General features: G+C 49.4%; 1 protein-coding gene across 2 annotated transcripts in view; it reads left to right on the top strand.

The window, feature by feature from the left end:
* Positions 1–18,136, top strand: part of PCSK6 (proprotein convertase subtilisin/kexin type 6) — a 167,341-nt gene that overhangs the window by 115,980 nt on the left and 33,225 nt on the right. For both annotated transcript variants that reach the window (XM_070477663.1, XM_020911825.2), the window contains exons 11-13: positions 1,618–1,735; positions 9,030–9,218; positions 11,573–11,709. In XM_070477663.1, the coding sequence (XP_070333764.1) occupies positions 1,618–1,735; positions 9,030–9,218; positions 11,573–11,709 (444 nt within the window). The remainder of the gene's footprint in view (positions 1–1,617; positions 1,736–9,029; positions 9,219–11,572; positions 11,710–18,136) is intronic.

The raw sequence follows: 18,136 nt of genomic DNA, 5'->3' as shown, positions 1-18,136 counted from the left end.
AGTGGATTGTCATTCCCTTCTCCAGGGGATCTTCCCAATCCAGGTATCAAACCCAGGTCTCTTGTATTACAGGCAGATTCTTTACCACCTAAGCCACCAGGGAAGCCCCCCAGTCAGTCATGGCTTGATGCCAATCATAATAAATGAAGTTTGCTTGCGTGCCACCTGAGGGCAGTTTGCACTCTTAGCCCTGAGTAGCTATCCCTAAGTTTCCACATCTGTACAGTGAAGACACTGAGATGGTTATGTGAGTTACTTTATAACTGTAGAATTTCTGTCAGCAAGTCCTTGTGTTTTAAAAGGGCTGTCTGCCATCACAGCTTGGGGCTGACCCAGTACTGTGAGCTCAGCCCGTGGTCAGGCTTGCAGCCAGGTATGTGAGGCCTCTTGAGCAGGTGGTGATAGGAGTGTGCTCCTGGGTTTGTCTGTCTTTCTTCTTACCAGAGACAAAATGATCTACATTCAGCCATGGTATATTAAGGAGAACATTTTCCTTTTTCTTAGGGTCAGATCCAACTATTTTGACACCAAGCCTGACATTCCTCTCTGTAAATTATAGGTCAAGTGTTGTCACCCCAAGTTCCAAGAGACGTTCCTTTAATGAGGAGGTTGACTATACCTGATGCATCCTTGTCTTACAGGGATGTTGGTGGTAGTGGTGTGTTGTAGCAGGAGCTGATCTACATTTCAGTTTTGGCCTAATTAGTATGAAAAGGGGTTGTATCTAGCTTTTAACCTTGCCTCCTAACTCTGAAACTCCCCTGCATAGCTAGATTAAACACTGACTCAGGCCAGCCTGTGTGCTGGGCGATGCTGCTTTCCCCAGACGCCCTGGAAATTCCACAGGGAAAGCAAATGGCAAAAGAGAAGAGTGGAGCCTTGTTTGATTGTGTCTACTGCACGTGTGGTTACGTGAGCCACAGCACCTTGGGTCTTGGTTTTCTCGTCTGGTTCAAGACTCAGGGAGCACAGTTTGGTTCAGTCACTCAGTTGTGTCTGACTCTTCGCGACCCATAGACTGCAGCTCTCCAGGCTTCCCTGTCCATCACCAACTCCTGGAGCTTGCTCAAACTCAGGCCCATCAAGTTGGTGATGCCATCCAACCATCTTATCCTCTGTCATCCCCTTCCCATCCTGCCCTCAATCTTTCCCAGCATCAGGGTCTTTTCCAGTGAGTTAGTTCTTCCCATCAGGTGGCCAAAGTATTGGAGTTTCAGCTTCAACATCAGTCCTTCCAATGAATATTCAGGACTGATTTCCTTTAGGATTGGCTGGTTTGATCTCTTTGCAGTCCAAGGGACTCTCTTGGGAGCACAGATGCCAAGAATGCCCTTTAATCTAAAGAAACTGGTTCTCATCTCACAGAAAGAAAGTTCTAGACCATCCCAGCATTTCTTTCACTTTGCCCCCAAACGGGACACATTTTCTGGCCCTCACTCCTGGTCTGAAAGAGTTGTGTCCAGAGAGTAAGGCTGCCAGGCCCCTGGTGCATCCTTGAGCAGGCAGGGGCTGCAGCCGGGGCACTCTGGAGCTGGCTACGGCCCCGCAGCTATGGGGGGACACAGGCAGCCATCCCTGGGCATGGGGGGGCTGGGTCTGAAGGCCCTGTCTTTTCAGTTAGCCACCTCTATGGATTTGGCCTGGTGGATGCAGACGCCCTGGTCGTGGAGGCCAAGAAATGGATGGCGGTGCCCCCACAGCACACCTGTGTTGCCGTCACTGACAAGAGGCCCAGGTGAGCTCAGCTCCTGCACATGCACTGGGCCCCGCTGGCTGGCGTTTGGGGGTTCGGGGGGTGGGGGGTAGATGTTCACACGGGCTGTCAATGTCGTTCCCTCTTATCTGTTGCCCCCTCAGCCTGAGCCCCTAACGAGGACTGGAAATTCTTAGCGTGTATTTAGCGGAGCTCCCAGAGGAGGGCACTACCCTGCCATCCAGGATGACGGGCAGCAGTGGCACCTGCCCCAGGGCCCGGGATGGCAGCCCCGCTGCTCCTCTGTTGCAGGCAGGGTCCGGTGTCTAGGGAACACCACAGTGTGTCGCTGTGTTTGGGCTCCGATGACTAGAAGATTTAAGCGCTGGGGTTTAACCTGCCTAGAGCCGTGTTTCGCAGGGTCCTGGCCTCACCTTCCTGCCAAGGTTGAGCACTGCCCTTTGTGCAAGTTATTCTTAGTCAGTTGCATTTGTTCATTAAACTTTTTGTTTTAAAATTTTCAGCTGTCAAGTAATCAAAATGGCAAGAACCCTGTTCCATTAGGCTCGAATGTTTCTCCTGAATTCTACTGTTGCCGCTGTCCCTTTTACCCTTTTTTAGAGTGTGTGTCTCTAGATCTTAAAATCTGATGAAGAATGGAAGAATGAGATGCATTCCTTTCTAGCACTGATAACCTTCGGAAAATGTGTGTTTTTTAAAAAAATGGTGAGGTGATTGAAAGTGGTTCTTGCTTTGTCAACAAATACAGATCACTCTCTGAGGTCGCCTTTTCCTTGAAGGCATCCACTTATAATATGCCCTTTTGCGATAAAATTTTCAGAGAAGTACTTTTTGTTGATGCCTTGTGTGCAGTAGGAATTCAGAAAGTATTTGTTGGATGAATACCACAGTGGGAGCTTTGAAAAAATTACATTTCCCTCCTGATGCTGATGGTGAAGACTGACTGCCAGCTCATCCCTCCAGGCCTGACCAGCTGGTCGGCCAGCAGATAGGTCTCACTTTTGACCCTGGAAGGCATTGCTTTCTCTGGGGAGCCTTAGACTGTCCGATTCAGAAGAAAGTAGAAGGTTCCCTGAGCCTGAGGAGGCCTGTTGCGTTCTTCTGCATGGTTGGTTGGGAGATGCCTGGCTCACAGGTCCTCAGGCTCTAGGTTACGTGACGCCGGCCCGGGGCCGCGTCCGGGCTGCAGCCCTTCCCTCCCGCTGGCCTCCCCGTCGGGCGGCTCCTGAATGAAGCATTCTTCTCCTGCCAGAAATAGTTTTAAGATGGGAGAGTGGTGCCTCGGTGGCGCAGGGTTGTTTTTATTTTTATTTTATTTTGTTTTTTAAGTGCTGGCCCATGGAGTCTAGACAGCACGGGTGGAGGGGCGCAGCCGTCACACACAGTGTGACATTGTTTCTGTCCTTTGAGGAGAGAAAGCCCACATACTCCAGCAGACAGGAGAATCACACGTCTGTCTCTAAGGGAAAATCGTCTTTGCATTCAGCAGCCTTAGCCTCGCAGGACTAGTCAGCCAACCAGCTGTCCCACACCACAGACTCAGCTGCAGGTTCGGTTGTCCCCAGGGACGTGAGGGCCAGGACACGGACACACCGGGCCAGCAGCCAGGTGCTCCACATGGAATCACATGCCTGCTTTGGCCTGTGGTCACAGCCTGCCTGCCGGGGTCACTTGAGCTAGGGCGCTTGGCACCCCCAGTGCTCATGGCCGGTTCCCTTCATCAGGTTCTTGTGTAGCTTTGACTAAGCTGCTCAGATGGTTTGGCTTAAAGATGAAAAGGAAGTCTTCCCACACACCTGCTTCTCCCCTGCCTCTCCTTGCTCCCTCTCCACGGATGCTTCTTGGTCCAGGGGTCCCCCAGGATGGCTGTTCATTCTCTCAGCCTCTTTCTGGTTTCTCCTTCTCATGGTGGAATCCAGGAATGCTGTGAGTGTCCTAGACCCAGCTTTAGTTCTTCCCGTGGAGAGCAGAGAGAGAGGAGAGAGGAGAGAGAAGAGAGAGACAGAGAGAAAAGGAGAGGGAGACAGGGAGGGAGAGAGAGACAGCGAGGGGGAAGAGGGGTCTCCTTGGGCATCTTGTGCAGACCTTTGTACCCACATGGGACTCGTTTCCCTGCCCTCCCTCCTGAGTAGAAGGACAAATCCACCCCAGTGTGAACTTCAGAGAACCGTGTTCACTGGGATTAAGTGCAGGCGTCCTGGCAAGTCTGCAGTGATGTCGGTGAGGTCGTGTAGGGTTGTGGTCCAGAGGCTTGGGTGTCCCTGGTCACGTGCAGGGCAGGAATGAAGAGTACCAACACGTCTCCACCCTCGTCCACCCCTCAGTCCTCCCTGGGGTATGTCCTGTCCAGGGAGATGGTCCCCCTGACAGTGAGCAGAGGAGTCCCTGGACTGCCCTCTCTGCAGATCCAGCCTGTGCTCGGACATGGGTGTCATGCCCCCTGTGCCCTGGAGGACTGCTTAGGCCCCACTGGTGTCCCTCTGCTGGCAGGCTCTGTCCAGCACCACCCCGAACCTGAGTCAGGCTCGGGCCAGAGGAGCAGAGGGCCAGCAGCGCAGCAGAGAGGTGGTGATGGGGTCAGGGGGCAGGCTTCCATCAGGGAATGTCAGGGGAGCTGTCAGTCATTCTCTGCAGAAAGGCCATGCTGACCCCCTTGTCTGGATGCTGTGCATCCAAGATCTGGCAGTGGGGGGGCAGCAGCCTGTGTCTGTCGTCATCCCTGAAGTTCATGGAGTAGGCCGTGGAGCCACCAGGAGAGGCTGGGAGAGAGGCGCCCTTGGGAGTGGGGTGGTGAGGAAGAAGAGGAGCCAGGCCTCCCCTGCTCCCCAGGGGCCGGCCCTGCCCACACCCCTCAGGGGCAAGCCCTTCCCCCACTCCCGTTCCCAAACACTGATCTCCAGATCTCCCTGGGCCACCTGATTATAGCCTTCACCCACCCCCACCCTGGAGCAGCCCCCGGCACCCACAGAACAGGCATAAGGGCCAAGCATGGGCAGGCGGCTGTCAGCGAGTGTGGAGTCTTGGCCCAGCAGGAGGGCAAGTCCCTTGACCTCACTGGGCACATTCATGTTTGAGAATGACTTGTACAGGCCATACAGGTGACACCGTGGAAACACAAGTGGAGGCCCAGCCTCTGTTGTAACCTGCAGGCACACGAGGATGGCATTCTTGACTGGTCTTGGGTACAAACGGTTTAAACCTCCTTAGATGTTTCTGTCAATTAATGGAAAGTAAATAGGGTCATGACCAGTGCCATCTGCCTGTGCAAAATTATTTTAAAGTCTAGGGGTGTCAGAAAAGGGTGAAATGACACTTTTATAACCTTTCTAAAAGTGAAAATCAACTTTAGTATAATTCCCATGAATGAAAAAGAGTCCCAGCTTTTAAGAATCTTATCTGACCCATAGGATTTTCTAGCTAGCATGGCCCTACATCTTTAAAGACCCAGTTACAGCTGGACAGTTGATGACATCTTTGCCTTCCAACTCCATGCTGAAGGACAGCCAGGCTCTTCTAAAGCAAGAGGAATTGACCTGCTCGTCTTTGGTTTCAGCAGGTTTGGAAGGTTACCATCCAGACAGTGTGTAGGTTAGTGTGGCTGGTCTTTTATTGAAGAACTCACCCACTGTGCAAAGATACTTCAAAACTAAAAGCTTTGACTCAGGGTTATCTCCAAAACAGAACATCTATTTCTAGATGTTCAAGAATTAACTGAGCATTAACCACATGCTGTTTACTCTTCTGGCATCTCGTTAAACCAGACCACATGTGATGGTCTTTTTATAACAGCTCTGCTTATAAATATGTAGTGGGTCGATGGGTGATGATTATCAGGCGCTTACTGTGTGCCAGCCTTTGTTCTAAGCACTGTGTGGATGGATTCACTCATCCAAAACCCCCAACACGGGTGTGAGGTTTGGAAATTATTATTTTTTTTTTTAATTTGGCTGTGCTGAGTCCTCATTGCTGCACAGGCTTTTGTCTAGTTGGTACACAGGCTTCTCATTGCAGTGGCTTCTCTTGTTGCAGAACATGGGCTCCAGAGCACAAGCTCCTTAGTTGTGGTGCATGGGATTAGTTGCTCCACAGCTTGTGGGATCTTCCCAGATCAGTGTTGAACTTGTGCTCCCTGCAGTAGAAGCACGGAGTCTTAACCAATGGAATGCCAGGGAAGTCCAGTGCTCCCTGCTTCTGAGATGAGTATTGGAGCTTGGATGATACAGTTGTCCTCGTTGTTCTAGGAAGTCACCATAGTTGTGTTCTAGGAAGTCACCATAGACACTGGAGAGATACAGGCGGGGTTTCCAGGGGTTCTGAAATACTCTGGGCCAGGATGCAAGTCTGGGCTTGAAACTAAGCTGGAGGGGTCTTCCAGGTGGGAGTGCAAAGTGGGGCAGACCTGGGAGATGTTATGGGTTCAGTTCCAGATCACTGCAATAAAACAAGTCATATGACCTTTTTGGTTTCCTGATGCATACAGAAGTTACATTTCTAATATACTGTAGTCTATTGTGTACAATAGCACTGTGTCTAAGAGGACAATGTACCTACCTTAGTAAGAAGTACTTTACTGCTAAAAAGAAAAAAAAAGAAAGACTTTTACTGCTAAAAAAGAAAAAGACTCACCATCATCTGAGCCTTCAGTGAGTCGTAATCTTTTTACAATAGTACATCAACATCCCCAGAACTTTATTAAATGTGTGAAACCTTCAAAGTTCATTGAAGAGTTTGAAATATTATGACAATTGCCAAAATGTGACAGAGATACATGAAGTGACCAAATGCTTTTGGAAAAGTGTTGCCGACAGACTTGGCTGCCACGGGGCTACCACAGACAATTTGTAAAGCACAGCAGTGGAGGGAGGTCCCTGTGCTGACTGCCATGGCCTCCCAGCTTGAGCAGAGCGGAGGGGGCAGGGGGTACCCCTGCTGCTGCCCGGCTTCTCCTGCTTTTCCCCAACACTTGGTTTACTCGAAAACAGTTCTGCCTCTGGTTCTGAATGTCACTTGGACACCCTAAGATTATAAGCACCATGACTAGGTGAGTGCCTTGAATTTAGTAAATTGGGAACTTATCTCGACAGATATATGAGCAATTAGATGGTGTCATGTACCAGAAAAAGCTGAATGCAAGATCTCGGAAGTGATTATGAGCCTTCGGGCTCGTCGCCCTTCCCCACCTTCACTGAGCGGGGAGCTGCTGAGGGGCATAGGATGAAGGAACACCTGGAGGGTCCATCTTTGAGTCTGGCACAGTTCAGCAGGAAGGGACACATCTCTGTCCCCAGAGCCCTTTTCCAGGAGGGCAGCCCCCACAGCTTGAATATCACTGGGTCTGAAGGGACCTCTTAAGTCCTCAGGCTCCCTGGGGTCCTGGAGAGATGACTTTGTGCACAGATGACAGTTTCAGAGTTTAGTAGCAGAAGAATGTTCTCAGTTATCTTGGGAGTTTTATGATCTCTCTAGATCAGCTCTTGTGATTAACGTGCAGCTTACCTGCGTTTGTGTTTCTGTGCATGATTTAACTGAAACCCTGCAGCTTCTGTGCTCAGCCTGGCCAGTCTGTGTGCCCTCAGAGAGGGCTGGCATCTGGAGCCCCTGAGAGGCTCTGCCAAACTCAGTGAGGACGCCACACATGTTCCCTAAAATGCGCTTTCCTCTTGGGGCATCAGCTGCAAGGCCAGGCTGGGGAGGCAGCTGTGGGGGGTGTGGGGGTCTTCACTCCTGTTCCTGTATCCTGAGGTCAGGCCCCTCACCACTGATAGTGGGGTTTCCTGGGTGGGATGCATTTCTAGAGAAGGGTGATTGCTCCCCATCCCAGCTGGCAGATGGTTGAGGGTGGGAGTTGGTTGTGACTTTGTGTCTGTTTCACCCCCGTCTTGCTTTTCAGCTGAGGAGAGTATAGGGTTGCTTTGTGAGTCTTCACAGGGGAGTGTCCACCACCCCCTTCCCCAGCACCCACATTGCCTCCTCAATTCAGGAGGCGGGAATAGTTTACCTGGAGATGAGTGAACGCCCGCGGGGCTGGGCAGGGCTGCTGACCACTAAACACTGACAGTAAAACCTGGGAGAAGCACTGGGAGAAGTAAGCATCTCTTAGTCAGTTTACGACATATACAAGTCATGTTTTCAAATATTTAGAGAGCCTCTGGGGAAATTGCATCACTGTTTATAAGTGTTTTGATTGTTTTTTATGACTCAGGCCCTGTTGAGCCAAGCGATTTAATTCCGTAGACACTGAGCCCACACGGGAGCTCCCTCTGGGGGGAAGCCCCCTCCCCAGAGGGAAGTCGGGCATAGTGGGAACAGCGCTCCCCGCGGTAAACTGAGTGCTGGCCCAGCGTCGCAGAGTTGCTCCTGCGCTGCTGGGCAGAGGGTGGCCTTTCTTAAGCTCACAGGCCATCAGGGTGAGCTGTGCAGGTGCAGCATTGGTGGGTGGCCTGGCCCGGCTCTGCAGCAGTGTCAGGGGAAGGCTTGTCTGCTCTGTCTGGGGAGTGGGTGAGAAAACCCTGGAGGAGCTGAGCCCTGAGGGATCGGGGTATGGTGCCTATGCCCAGAATCCACCCCAGATGGTAAACTCCCCTGGGTTTGTTCAGAGAACAAACTTCCTTTATGGGGTGGAGGAGGGAGGGCCAGCCTTCCAGCAGGAATGTCCAGAGCAGACTTCCTGTCCAGCCTCCGTGAAGAGTCCTCTGGGCCAGTCACCATGGCCTGCACTAGTGACCCCAGGTCCCTTGTCCCTCTCCTACTTCCTGGCTTCTTGAACATGACTGTGGGTCCATGCAGATGTCTGTGTAGGACAGGGTGGCTCAGGAAGACACAGGGGACTCAGAGCCTCACAGGTATCCATGTGTCCCAGCTCTGCCCCTCCATAGCTCTGTGACCTCTCTGGGTTAAATGGGTCGGTCCTTGTCAGTATTCAGACCAGGGGCCAGTGCCCGGCATGTAGTCAGCTCAGGAAGTGTTTGCTGTTGTTAGCATTCAGCATCATGACCTGTATTTTCAAGGCCAGTCTTCGAGACAGAGCGGTGGGATTTTAAAGCCTCTCATGCCCCAGGCTGCTCAGGAGACTAGCCTCCACACTGAGGGCGCCGAATTCTGGGTGTGCAGGCTGAGTCTGCACAGGAAGACACTCTTTAAGTCTCTCTGAGCAAATCCCAGAATGATCAACCCTTTTAGGGCAGGTGATGTGACTCTGACAGGCATGTCTAAGAGGGGGACACAAGGGTCTTTGGCCAGGAGGCCTGTCCTATCCCCTGGTGCACAACTTAGGGGTTTGGAGCCCCACACTAAGCCCTCCCCGCATCCCTGGCAGAAGCATCCCGGTGGTGCAGACGCTGTGGACCAGCGCCCTGACCACTGCCTGCGCCGACCACACAGACCAGCATGTGGGCTTCCTGGAGCACGTGGTGGCCCGCGTCTCCATCTCCCACCCGCGCCGTGGGGACCTGCAGATCCACCTGACATCCCCCTCTGGGACCAGGTCTCAGCTGCTGGCGAAGAGGTGAGTCCAGGTGGGCAGGGGCTGGGGTGCTAGGGGATGGGGTCCAGAGAGGGTGGCTGGGCGAGGGGTAGGTAGGGGCTGAGTGCAGTTCAGTGTCACAGGGCTCTGCAAGGCGCCAGCATGTTGGGGGCTCTGGAGACACTCACACACCGCCCCCCAAACCTGAGAAATAGCCTCCTGCAGCCTAGCCTTCAGACCCATCCAGAACCTTTTCCACTTTTGGCTGCAGGCAGTGATAGAGGCTTTGGCTGTTTGGTGGAGAGATGCGTGTCCCTGCTGGGCTCCCCCTCGTAGCACAAGGGTGACAGTGGTGTCTCCCCTCTGGAGGGGGCCCCGGCCACCTTCTGCACTTGGGGACCGGTGTGGGCACAAGCATTTGAGGATGCCAGCTGGCAAGCTGCAGCTTTGTGCTTATTTTGCAACCAGAGTTGTTGTTAGAACTTTTAGAGGTTTCCTTTAAAAATCCACAAGTCTAGTCTTCTTGAGAAATTGGAAGCTGTCCAGTAGCAGGCTTGCATTCCATGGGCAGCCACTCACTAGAGCGCCCAGGGCCTGTCCCTGCACCAGCTGAGGCCGGGTGGGGCTGCTCATCTCCCGGCCGTCACCCGGCCCTCTTGAGGTCACCTCTCAGGCATGGACTGTGGGACCCAGAGACCGGAGCTTGCAGCCTGCTCCTCCATGGGCCAGCAGGCCCAGGGGGCTGCCACTGCTCCTTGGCTCTGGAGGCGTTCTGAGGTTCCTGCATCTCAGCTGGCAGAGTTACAAGGACTAGATGTGATGACCCAATGGAAGGGCTGGCTCAGACTCTGTGCTCCTCCCCTCCTGACTCCCACTCCTTACTCAGGCCCAGGGTGGGAGCTCTGGGATGAGAGGGCTATGAACCTGGGCTCACTTGGTTCCTAGCTGCCCAAGCCTTAGGTCACATTGAGCCCAGACCGTCATCTGAGTCTTGGGAGTTGGGTCTTTCCAGGGCAGGCTGTGGGATTACAGCAGGGGTCTCTGTTTCAGGATCCAGTCAGTTTTTGACCTCTCTGCTAAGATCAAGTGTGGGATCGATCACCTTCTACTTTATTTTTGATCTTGCTTAATTCAGCGGCTTTTTCGGGTTTCTAGGTTTCTTTTTGTTTCGAGTAAGCAGATGTCTAAAGTCCCTCGGTCCCAGAAAGAGCTTGTCTTTATTCTACATTCATCCGGTGTCATATGTGAAGATCAGCCTTGACCTTGATGGTTTTTTAGAAGAAAGTATCAGTTTTCCCCTCCCCACATTGTTTGTGTAGAGCTTGCTCCCTTTGTAAACATTTCTGCATGGTGGAGGTTTAGAGAATCCCCAACTGGGAATTGAGTTTGACATTACATGAAACATCTGAGTTTCTGATGAACAGTAAAGGGCCCCTACACAGTAGAGGTAGAGATAGACTGATTGTGAAGGAAGAGTGAGATGAGGAGCCTAGAAACCTTTCTTCTCGGGTCTGAGGGCTGGAGATAGAGGGCGCCCGTGAGCTGCTCCCTGTTTCTTCCTGAAGCAAGCTTGAGAAAGTGGACCCAGGCCAGAGGTCCAGCAGGAAGGCCCGATGGGGTCGTGCACCTATGGGGACCTGGAGGGGTGAGGCCAGTGCTCAAGGGTGTCTTCTCTCCCCACATGCACCTGTGGGGACTCGGAAGTGAGAACAGTGCTCAGGGTGTCTCCTCTCCTCATGTGCACCTGTGAGGATCTGGAGGTGGAGACAGTGCTCAGAGGTATCTCCTCTCTTCATGTGCACCTGAGGGGACCTCCTAAGCCTTGGGGCCCAAGCGAGGGTATGTTCTCCACGGGGCTGGGCAGTGGTTCACATTCCTCATTCCTATCTTCTGGAGAACAATGCTGCCCTCAGACAAGGTGAGTGTTTCCTTCCCTCCACAAGTTGGCATTCCGAAGGGCCTTCTCCATAACACCCTTGCGGCTTTGCAGGAAGCAATGGTGTGGCTCCACTGCCATCACTTTCCAGTGTCCAGGAACTGGGGTCACAGCTCTGTGGAACCCTCCTGGGGTGGAGCATGGGAGTGCTTGTTGGTGATGGAGAGAAGCCAGGACAGGAGAGGGCGTTTCAGCCCTGCCAGTCACTGGAGGGGGTCTTGCAGCAGATTCTTGGGCCTGGAGTCGTGTGAGAGCTAGGGTGGGGGAGGAGCCCACCACTGGTGGAGCCCCATCTCATGCTGGGCACCACCAGTGCCACTTGGCTGCCTTCCTCAGTGAGCGCTTGGGGACCCACCAAGGTTGAGGGTGTAGGCACCTTGCAGGGTGGTGCTGCACAGCCAGGGTCCACCCATAATCCCTTCTGGGCCCCTCTGGACTGACCCCACGACTCTGATTGCAGATTGCTGGATCATTCCAACGAAGGCTTTACAAACTGGGAGTTCATGACCGTGCACTGCTGGGGAGAGAAGGCCGAGGGGGAATGGACGCTGGAAATCCAAGACATGCCGTCCCAGGTCCGCAACCGGGAGAAGCAAGGTCAGTGGCTCCTGGGATGGTCCCAGCACCTCCTGTGTTTCAGCCCTGTGGTTAACCCTAGACTTGACTCAACCACAGTACCTCAACCACTCTTTGCTTTTTCTTTGAGGTAAAGTTTACATAATATAAATTTCACTGCTTTAATCATTTTTAAGTGTACAGTTTAATGGCTTTCAGTACATTCACGATATTGTGCAGCCATCACACCATCTAATTCCAGAACTTGGTCATCATCCCAGTGGGGAGTCCCTACATGTTCAACAGTCACCCCACTCCCCACTCCTCGCATCCCTAGCAGCTCCTAACCTATGTTCTATTTCTGGACTTGCCACTTTTGGACATTTCTTATAAAGGGAATCACAGTGTTTGTGACCTTTTCTCACTGGCTTCTTCTGTGTAGCATCATGTTTCAGGGTTCATCAGTATTATAGCCAGTGTCAACACTTCATTCCTTATTACGACTAACTACTCTCCCATTGTATTGATGGACCGCATTTTGCTTATTCATTCATCACTTGATGGACAACTGGGGTTTTTTTCTCTCTTCATAACTACTAATATCATAAATATCCATGTACAAGTTTTTGTGTGGACATGTGTTTTTAGTTCTCTGGACTGTGTACCTAGGAGTGGGATTCCTGGGCCATATGGTAAATCTGTATTTAACTTTTTGAGGAATTGCTGGGAAATTTGACAGTGGTCAGACAGTTCCTGTCATCAAGATAGGAGGATTTTAAGTCCCCTACCAGCACTCTCTTTTGTTATAACCATCCTAGTGGATGAAAAGTGGTGTCTCACTGTGGTTTTGATTTGCATTTCCTTAATGATTAGTGATGTAGTGCATGTTTTCATGTGTTTATTGGCCACTTTATCCCTTCTTTGGGGAAATGTCTGTTCAAGTCATTTGTCCACCTTTAAACTGGCTTGTTTGTCTTCTATCATCAAGTTAGAGGATATTTTCGACACTAGACCCTTACCAAACAATGCAATTTGCAAACCTTTTCACCCAGTATGTGGGTTGTTTACTTTATTAATAGTGCCCTTTGATGCAGCCATTTTTTGTTTTGAGGAAATTCAATTTATTTTTTCTAGTTTTGCTTCAGTTTTAACATCATGTTGAAACCATTGCCTAACCTGAGGTAACAAAGCTTGAAAACTGTTTTCTTCCAGGAGTTTTATAGTTTTAGCTCCTTGGTTTAGGACTTGGGTCTGGTTTTAATCACTTTTTGTGTATAGTGTGAGGTGAGAGTCCAAGTTCCTTCTTTTGTGTATGGAGGTCCTGTTGTCCCAGCACCATTTTTTGGAAAGACTGTCCTTCCCCAGAGCAATGTAAACACCTGCCCTCTAGCTCTGGACTTGTCTGACCTGCTGGACTTGGGGAACGGGGACACCCCCTTCAGTGTCTAGAGCGTCTGCCCAACCCTGCAGTGGCCCCTGGGGCGGGTTCGTGTGTGTGAGCTCCACCTGTAGAGACACCACTCTTGAGGTGGCCTTTGTGGGAACAAGGTGTCCAGTGAGTGTCGACAAGCCTCACGCCCTGCTCCCTGTGCAGGGCAGGAACAGGGCCCCAGTCTCGGCTGTCCGGGTGGAGCCAGCGTTGGTTCCGTTGGCTCTCTGCACATAGAGGGGCCAGGAGGGGAAGAGTGAGGGCCAGGTCCTGAACCATGCAGGTCAGCGTGGTGGGGCCCCAGACAGTGACCTAGGACGACCAGGGGTTCCCCCGATGCTGACCCCAAAGCCCAGGAGAAACTCGGGCCTATGAGCCACCTCGCGAATGTGGTCAGTGCTGGGCATGCCATTCCCTCACTGGTCATCAGGTCAGGGTGGCCCCTGGGCACCAGGTCTCCACTGGCCTCAGGGCCAGGAATACAGCAGCAACACAGAGCCACCACCCTCAGAAAATGTGGCCAGTCCTTCCTCTGCCATGATCCCTAGAACCAGTGCGTGGGGCACCAGACTGCGGATCAGTACTGTGCATTTCAGTCCCCTCCGTTCTCTGCATCTTAATTGCTTAAGAAAGAAAACAACCAACTGACTTCAGGGGTGCACTGGATGACAGCACTCCACGAGTGGGACTAGACCTGGGGCTAGTTGAGTAACTGAGTCCTCGAATGACTCCCTCCCTCCAACAGTGCTCGCCTCCTGTCATTCTCAGCCTGGTTTGTGTCATGTTTTAAAACTTTTTTTCTTTCACCTGAGGAGGAGATTGTTTTCCTTCTTAGTTCCTCACTTCCTCCGCAGGCCAGGTTAGGAGTGCAATCGAGTATAAACTCCGCTCACAGCTGGGTTGCTTCTGCCCTTGGCATTTCCGTTGATCCCTGTTCAGCACACCCTTATCAGTCCTGACCCAGAGGTTTCATTATCCCTATGGCCAGTCTTCACCTATCTGGCTTTAGGGTGTTTATGGTTGGGTTTTTTGCTTTTAAGTATTGCAATTAGGAGATAAAAATCAAATGAAATAATGAAGGCTAACAGGTGCCTGGAACCTGGAGCTTCACTGTGCACCAGGGTCAGAGCTCCTCCCTTCTCCCTGGCCTGAGGCTCCAGGGGGCACTTGACTGCTGAGACCTCACTGTGACCCACGGGTGTGGACGTGGCCCTATATTTTTTTAACTCACCAGAGCTCTTGAAACACAATAGGCACTTAGAATAGACGGTTATCAATCTTTAAGAGTTTCTGTATATACTCTCTGCCTGGCTTCAGTATCATTAACTAATCCATTCTTAACAAATCTACCATTTTAACACACTCCCAGCAAATATCACCTTGAAACTAAGGGATGGAGAGTTGCTCGACTGAATGATCATGAAGTTTTCTTAAAGAGTATACTAGGGAAAAATATTCTGAAAGAATTAAATGCAGATATTTAAACATATTTTCAAATTATAATAATTAAAAAGCTGTGGCACTCGTTATTAGATAAATACAAATCAAAACTACACTGAGGTATCATCACCTCACACCAGTCAGGATGGCCGTCATCGAAAAATTGACAATAAATGCTGGAGAGGAGGTAGAAAGAAGAGAACCCTCCTGCACAGTTGGTGGGAATGTGAATTGATACAACCACTTTGAAGAACAGTATGGAGATTTCTTAAGAAACTAGGAATAAAACTACCATATGATGGAGCAATCCCACTGCTGGGCATACACCCTAAGAAAATCATAGTCAAAAAAGACATATGTACTCCAGTGTTCATTGCAGTGTTATTTACAATAGCTAGGACATGGAAGTAATCTACATGTCTATCGACAGATGGATGGATAAATTAGCTGTGGTACATATACACAGTGAAATATTACTCATCCATAAAAAGGAATGCCTTTGAGTCAGTTCTAATGAGATAGATGAACCTTGAGCCTGTTAAACAGAGTGAAGATAAACAAATATCATATATTAATGCATATGTGTGGAATCTAAAAGGTACTGATGAACCTGTTTGCAGGCCAGCAATAGAGATGCAGACAGAGAGCAGACTTGTGGACACAAGAGAGGAAGGAGTGGGAGGGACAGATTGAGAGAGTAGGATTGAAGCATATACACTACCGTATGTAAAACAGATAGCCAGTGGGAAGCTGCTGTGTATAGCATAGGGAGCTCAGCCCAGTGCTCTGTGATGACCTAGAGGGGTGGGAGGTGGGAGGGCACTTCAGGAGGGAGGGGACATGGGTACACTTATGACTGATTCATGTTGCTGTATGGCAGAAGCCAACACAGTATTGTAAAGCAGTTATCCTCCAATTAAAAATTAAATTTTAAAAAAACTGTGCCGAAATAGACAGATGAGGCAAGGGGACCACAGCTGAGCCATGCATACACACTGAGTGCAATGTTTCTAACTGGTGGGGCAAAAACAAAGTGTTGGATAAAAGCTATTGACTGTTGGTGCACCATTTGGAAAGGAAATCATTATCTTGGTGGATTTATACACATACAAGTAGAAACTTCTGTTTGGCAAAAAATACCATAATATTAAAATTAGAAAAATATTTACAAAATATTTTGGACAAACTCGAGTCATTCACAGATGGCCTTTTTCACTTGTCTGTAGCCCAAGGACTGCACACTGTTTCTGCAAGGGGCTTTCTGGTCTCTGTGCCAGCAACTCATTTCTGCCATTTGAGTGCAAAAACAGGCGCAGGAAATACACAAATGAAGACCGTACTTGTCCTAACAACTTTACAGAAACGAGGTGGGATATACTGCCTGCCTTGTTCTTTTTTCTCAGGATGCTTTGGTTGTTCTGGGTCTTCCCCAGTTCCATATAAATTTTAGGATTATTTGTTCTAGTTGTGTGAAAAATATCATGGGTAATTTGATAGGGATCACATTAAATTTGTAGATTGCTTTGGGTAGCATGGCCATTTTAACGTTGTTAATTCTTCCAATCCAAGAGCATGGGATATCGTTCCATTTCTTTGAATCGTCTTCCATTTCCTTTATTAATGTTTATAGTTCTCAGCGTGTAATTCCTTCACCTTCTTGATCAGGTTTAGTCCCAAGTATTTTATTTTTTGATGTGATTTTGAAAGGGGTTGTTTTATTTTTACATTTCCTTTCAATATTTCATTGTTAGTGTAAAGAAATGCAACCTATTTCTGTATGCTAACACTGCATTCTGCTACCTCGCTGAACCTGTTTATCAGTTCTGATAGTTCTTGGGTTTACTAAACTGAACCTTCAGGGTATTCTATAGATAGTTCCATGTCATCTGCATGTAATGGCAGATTTACCTCTTTATGTCAAGGACTTGCTGTGAGAATAAGCATACTTTAAGGAGGGGTGCATTCAATTACAACCAGGACTCAGACTGTACAAACTGCTCTGCCTACCCACCCGCACCCCAACTCCTTGTTATTCCAGTAGCCAGCTCCTCTGAGGAGAGCTTTGACTCTGCCCCAATGGCCAGACTTCACACTCAGGAGCTTTTATTTCATTAGTTCATTTCTTTACTTCTCCACTTGGAGGAGTAAAAGTCTAATCACCATTGATTTAATTGCTTATTTAATAATCAAACTATATTTTTTAAAATAAATCTTGCTCATCAAACAGTCATCATTTGAGTTCTCAATATGCTAAAAATTAATTTTTCCAAGGAAGATAATTAAACAGTATTTGGTATAAAAAAATTCCGATACACAGGCAGGAAGACACCTTCTTCATCTCTAACATCTCAACTCCCATGGTTAGATGACTGGAGACAGACAATATTAATATATAATATTAGTGTTTTATATATCAATATAACCTTAATATTAATATATAAATAATCACTAAGAAGTCTAGAAATCTCACAGATTGCTAAGAAAGACGCAAAGCTTCCCACTAGAAAAATAGGCAGAGAGTTTAAAAAAGCAATTCATAAGAAAAGTGACAACCAGTAAACAAAAGCTGTTTCCCTGGTGGCTCAGTGGTAAAGAATCTGCCTGCGATGTAGGAGACCTGGGTTCGATCCCTGGGTCAGGAAGATCCCCTGGAGAAGGGCATGGCAACCCACTCCAGTCTTCTTGCCTGGATAATCTCATGGACAGAGGAGCCTGGCAGGTTATAGTCCATGGGGTTGCAAAGAGTTGAACACGACTGAGCAACTAACACTTACTTAATCTTTGCAGTAATAAAAGAAAATATAAATTAAAACAGAGATGGACAGTTAAATACAGTAAGTCTCCTCCATATGAACAAGTGCCACTCTGAGAGCCCCATTCTAAGTCCAATTTGTTCCTGAGTCCAACAAAGTCAGCCCAGGTGCCAAACTAATATACTCAGCTATATAGTACCGCACTGTGGTAGGTGTATAATACTTTTCACACAAATACCACGTAAAAAACAAACATGAAAAAGAGAGAAAACAGTTTTAATCTTACGGTACAGTACCCTGAAAAGTACAGTAGTACCACCTGCATCACCGCTGCTTTTACACTTGCTTCTAGACATCCTGAGCTTGAAATAAAGACACAGCACTGCTATCCTCTATGCAGGACTGTACAGTAAAGTACACACGAGCACAACCACGTGTAGAGGGCACGCTGATGTGATAGTGTACACCAGACAACACGAACTAACTCTCATGAGTAGACTTGTGAACACACGTTCCCATATTTGAAAGCCTATAACTTGAAGGTTTGCACATAGGGTTTACTGTATCAGGGTAATGAGTGAGCAAGTGGAAGTTCCCAAGTGTGCCTGGCATTCTGCACTTGGGGCCACGGTGTGATTTGGTGCAAAGAGCCTGAACGCAGGTGTCAAGAGGCCTGGGTCCCAGTTCCAGCTCCACAGAGTGAAGCCTGGGGGACCCTGTGAGTGACAGCAGTCGTGTGTGTTTGGGCACCTGATGGGTGTGAGCGTTTCCAGCACGACATGGCTCGCAGTGGGTTCCCCTGGATGCTTGGCCGCTTTTCAGCTCGACCCACAAGTCTTTGGGAACT

Source organism: Odocoileus virginianus, chromosome 16 (genome assembly GCF_023699985.2).
Source record: "Odocoileus virginianus isolate 20LAN1187 ecotype Illinois chromosome 16, Ovbor_1.2, whole genome shotgun sequence".
Lineage (NCBI taxonomy): Eukaryota > Metazoa > Chordata > Mammalia > Artiodactyla > Cervidae > Odocoileus > Odocoileus virginianus.
Note: the sequence above shows the minus strand (reverse complement) of the source record. Positions and strands in the feature narration are given on the sequence as shown.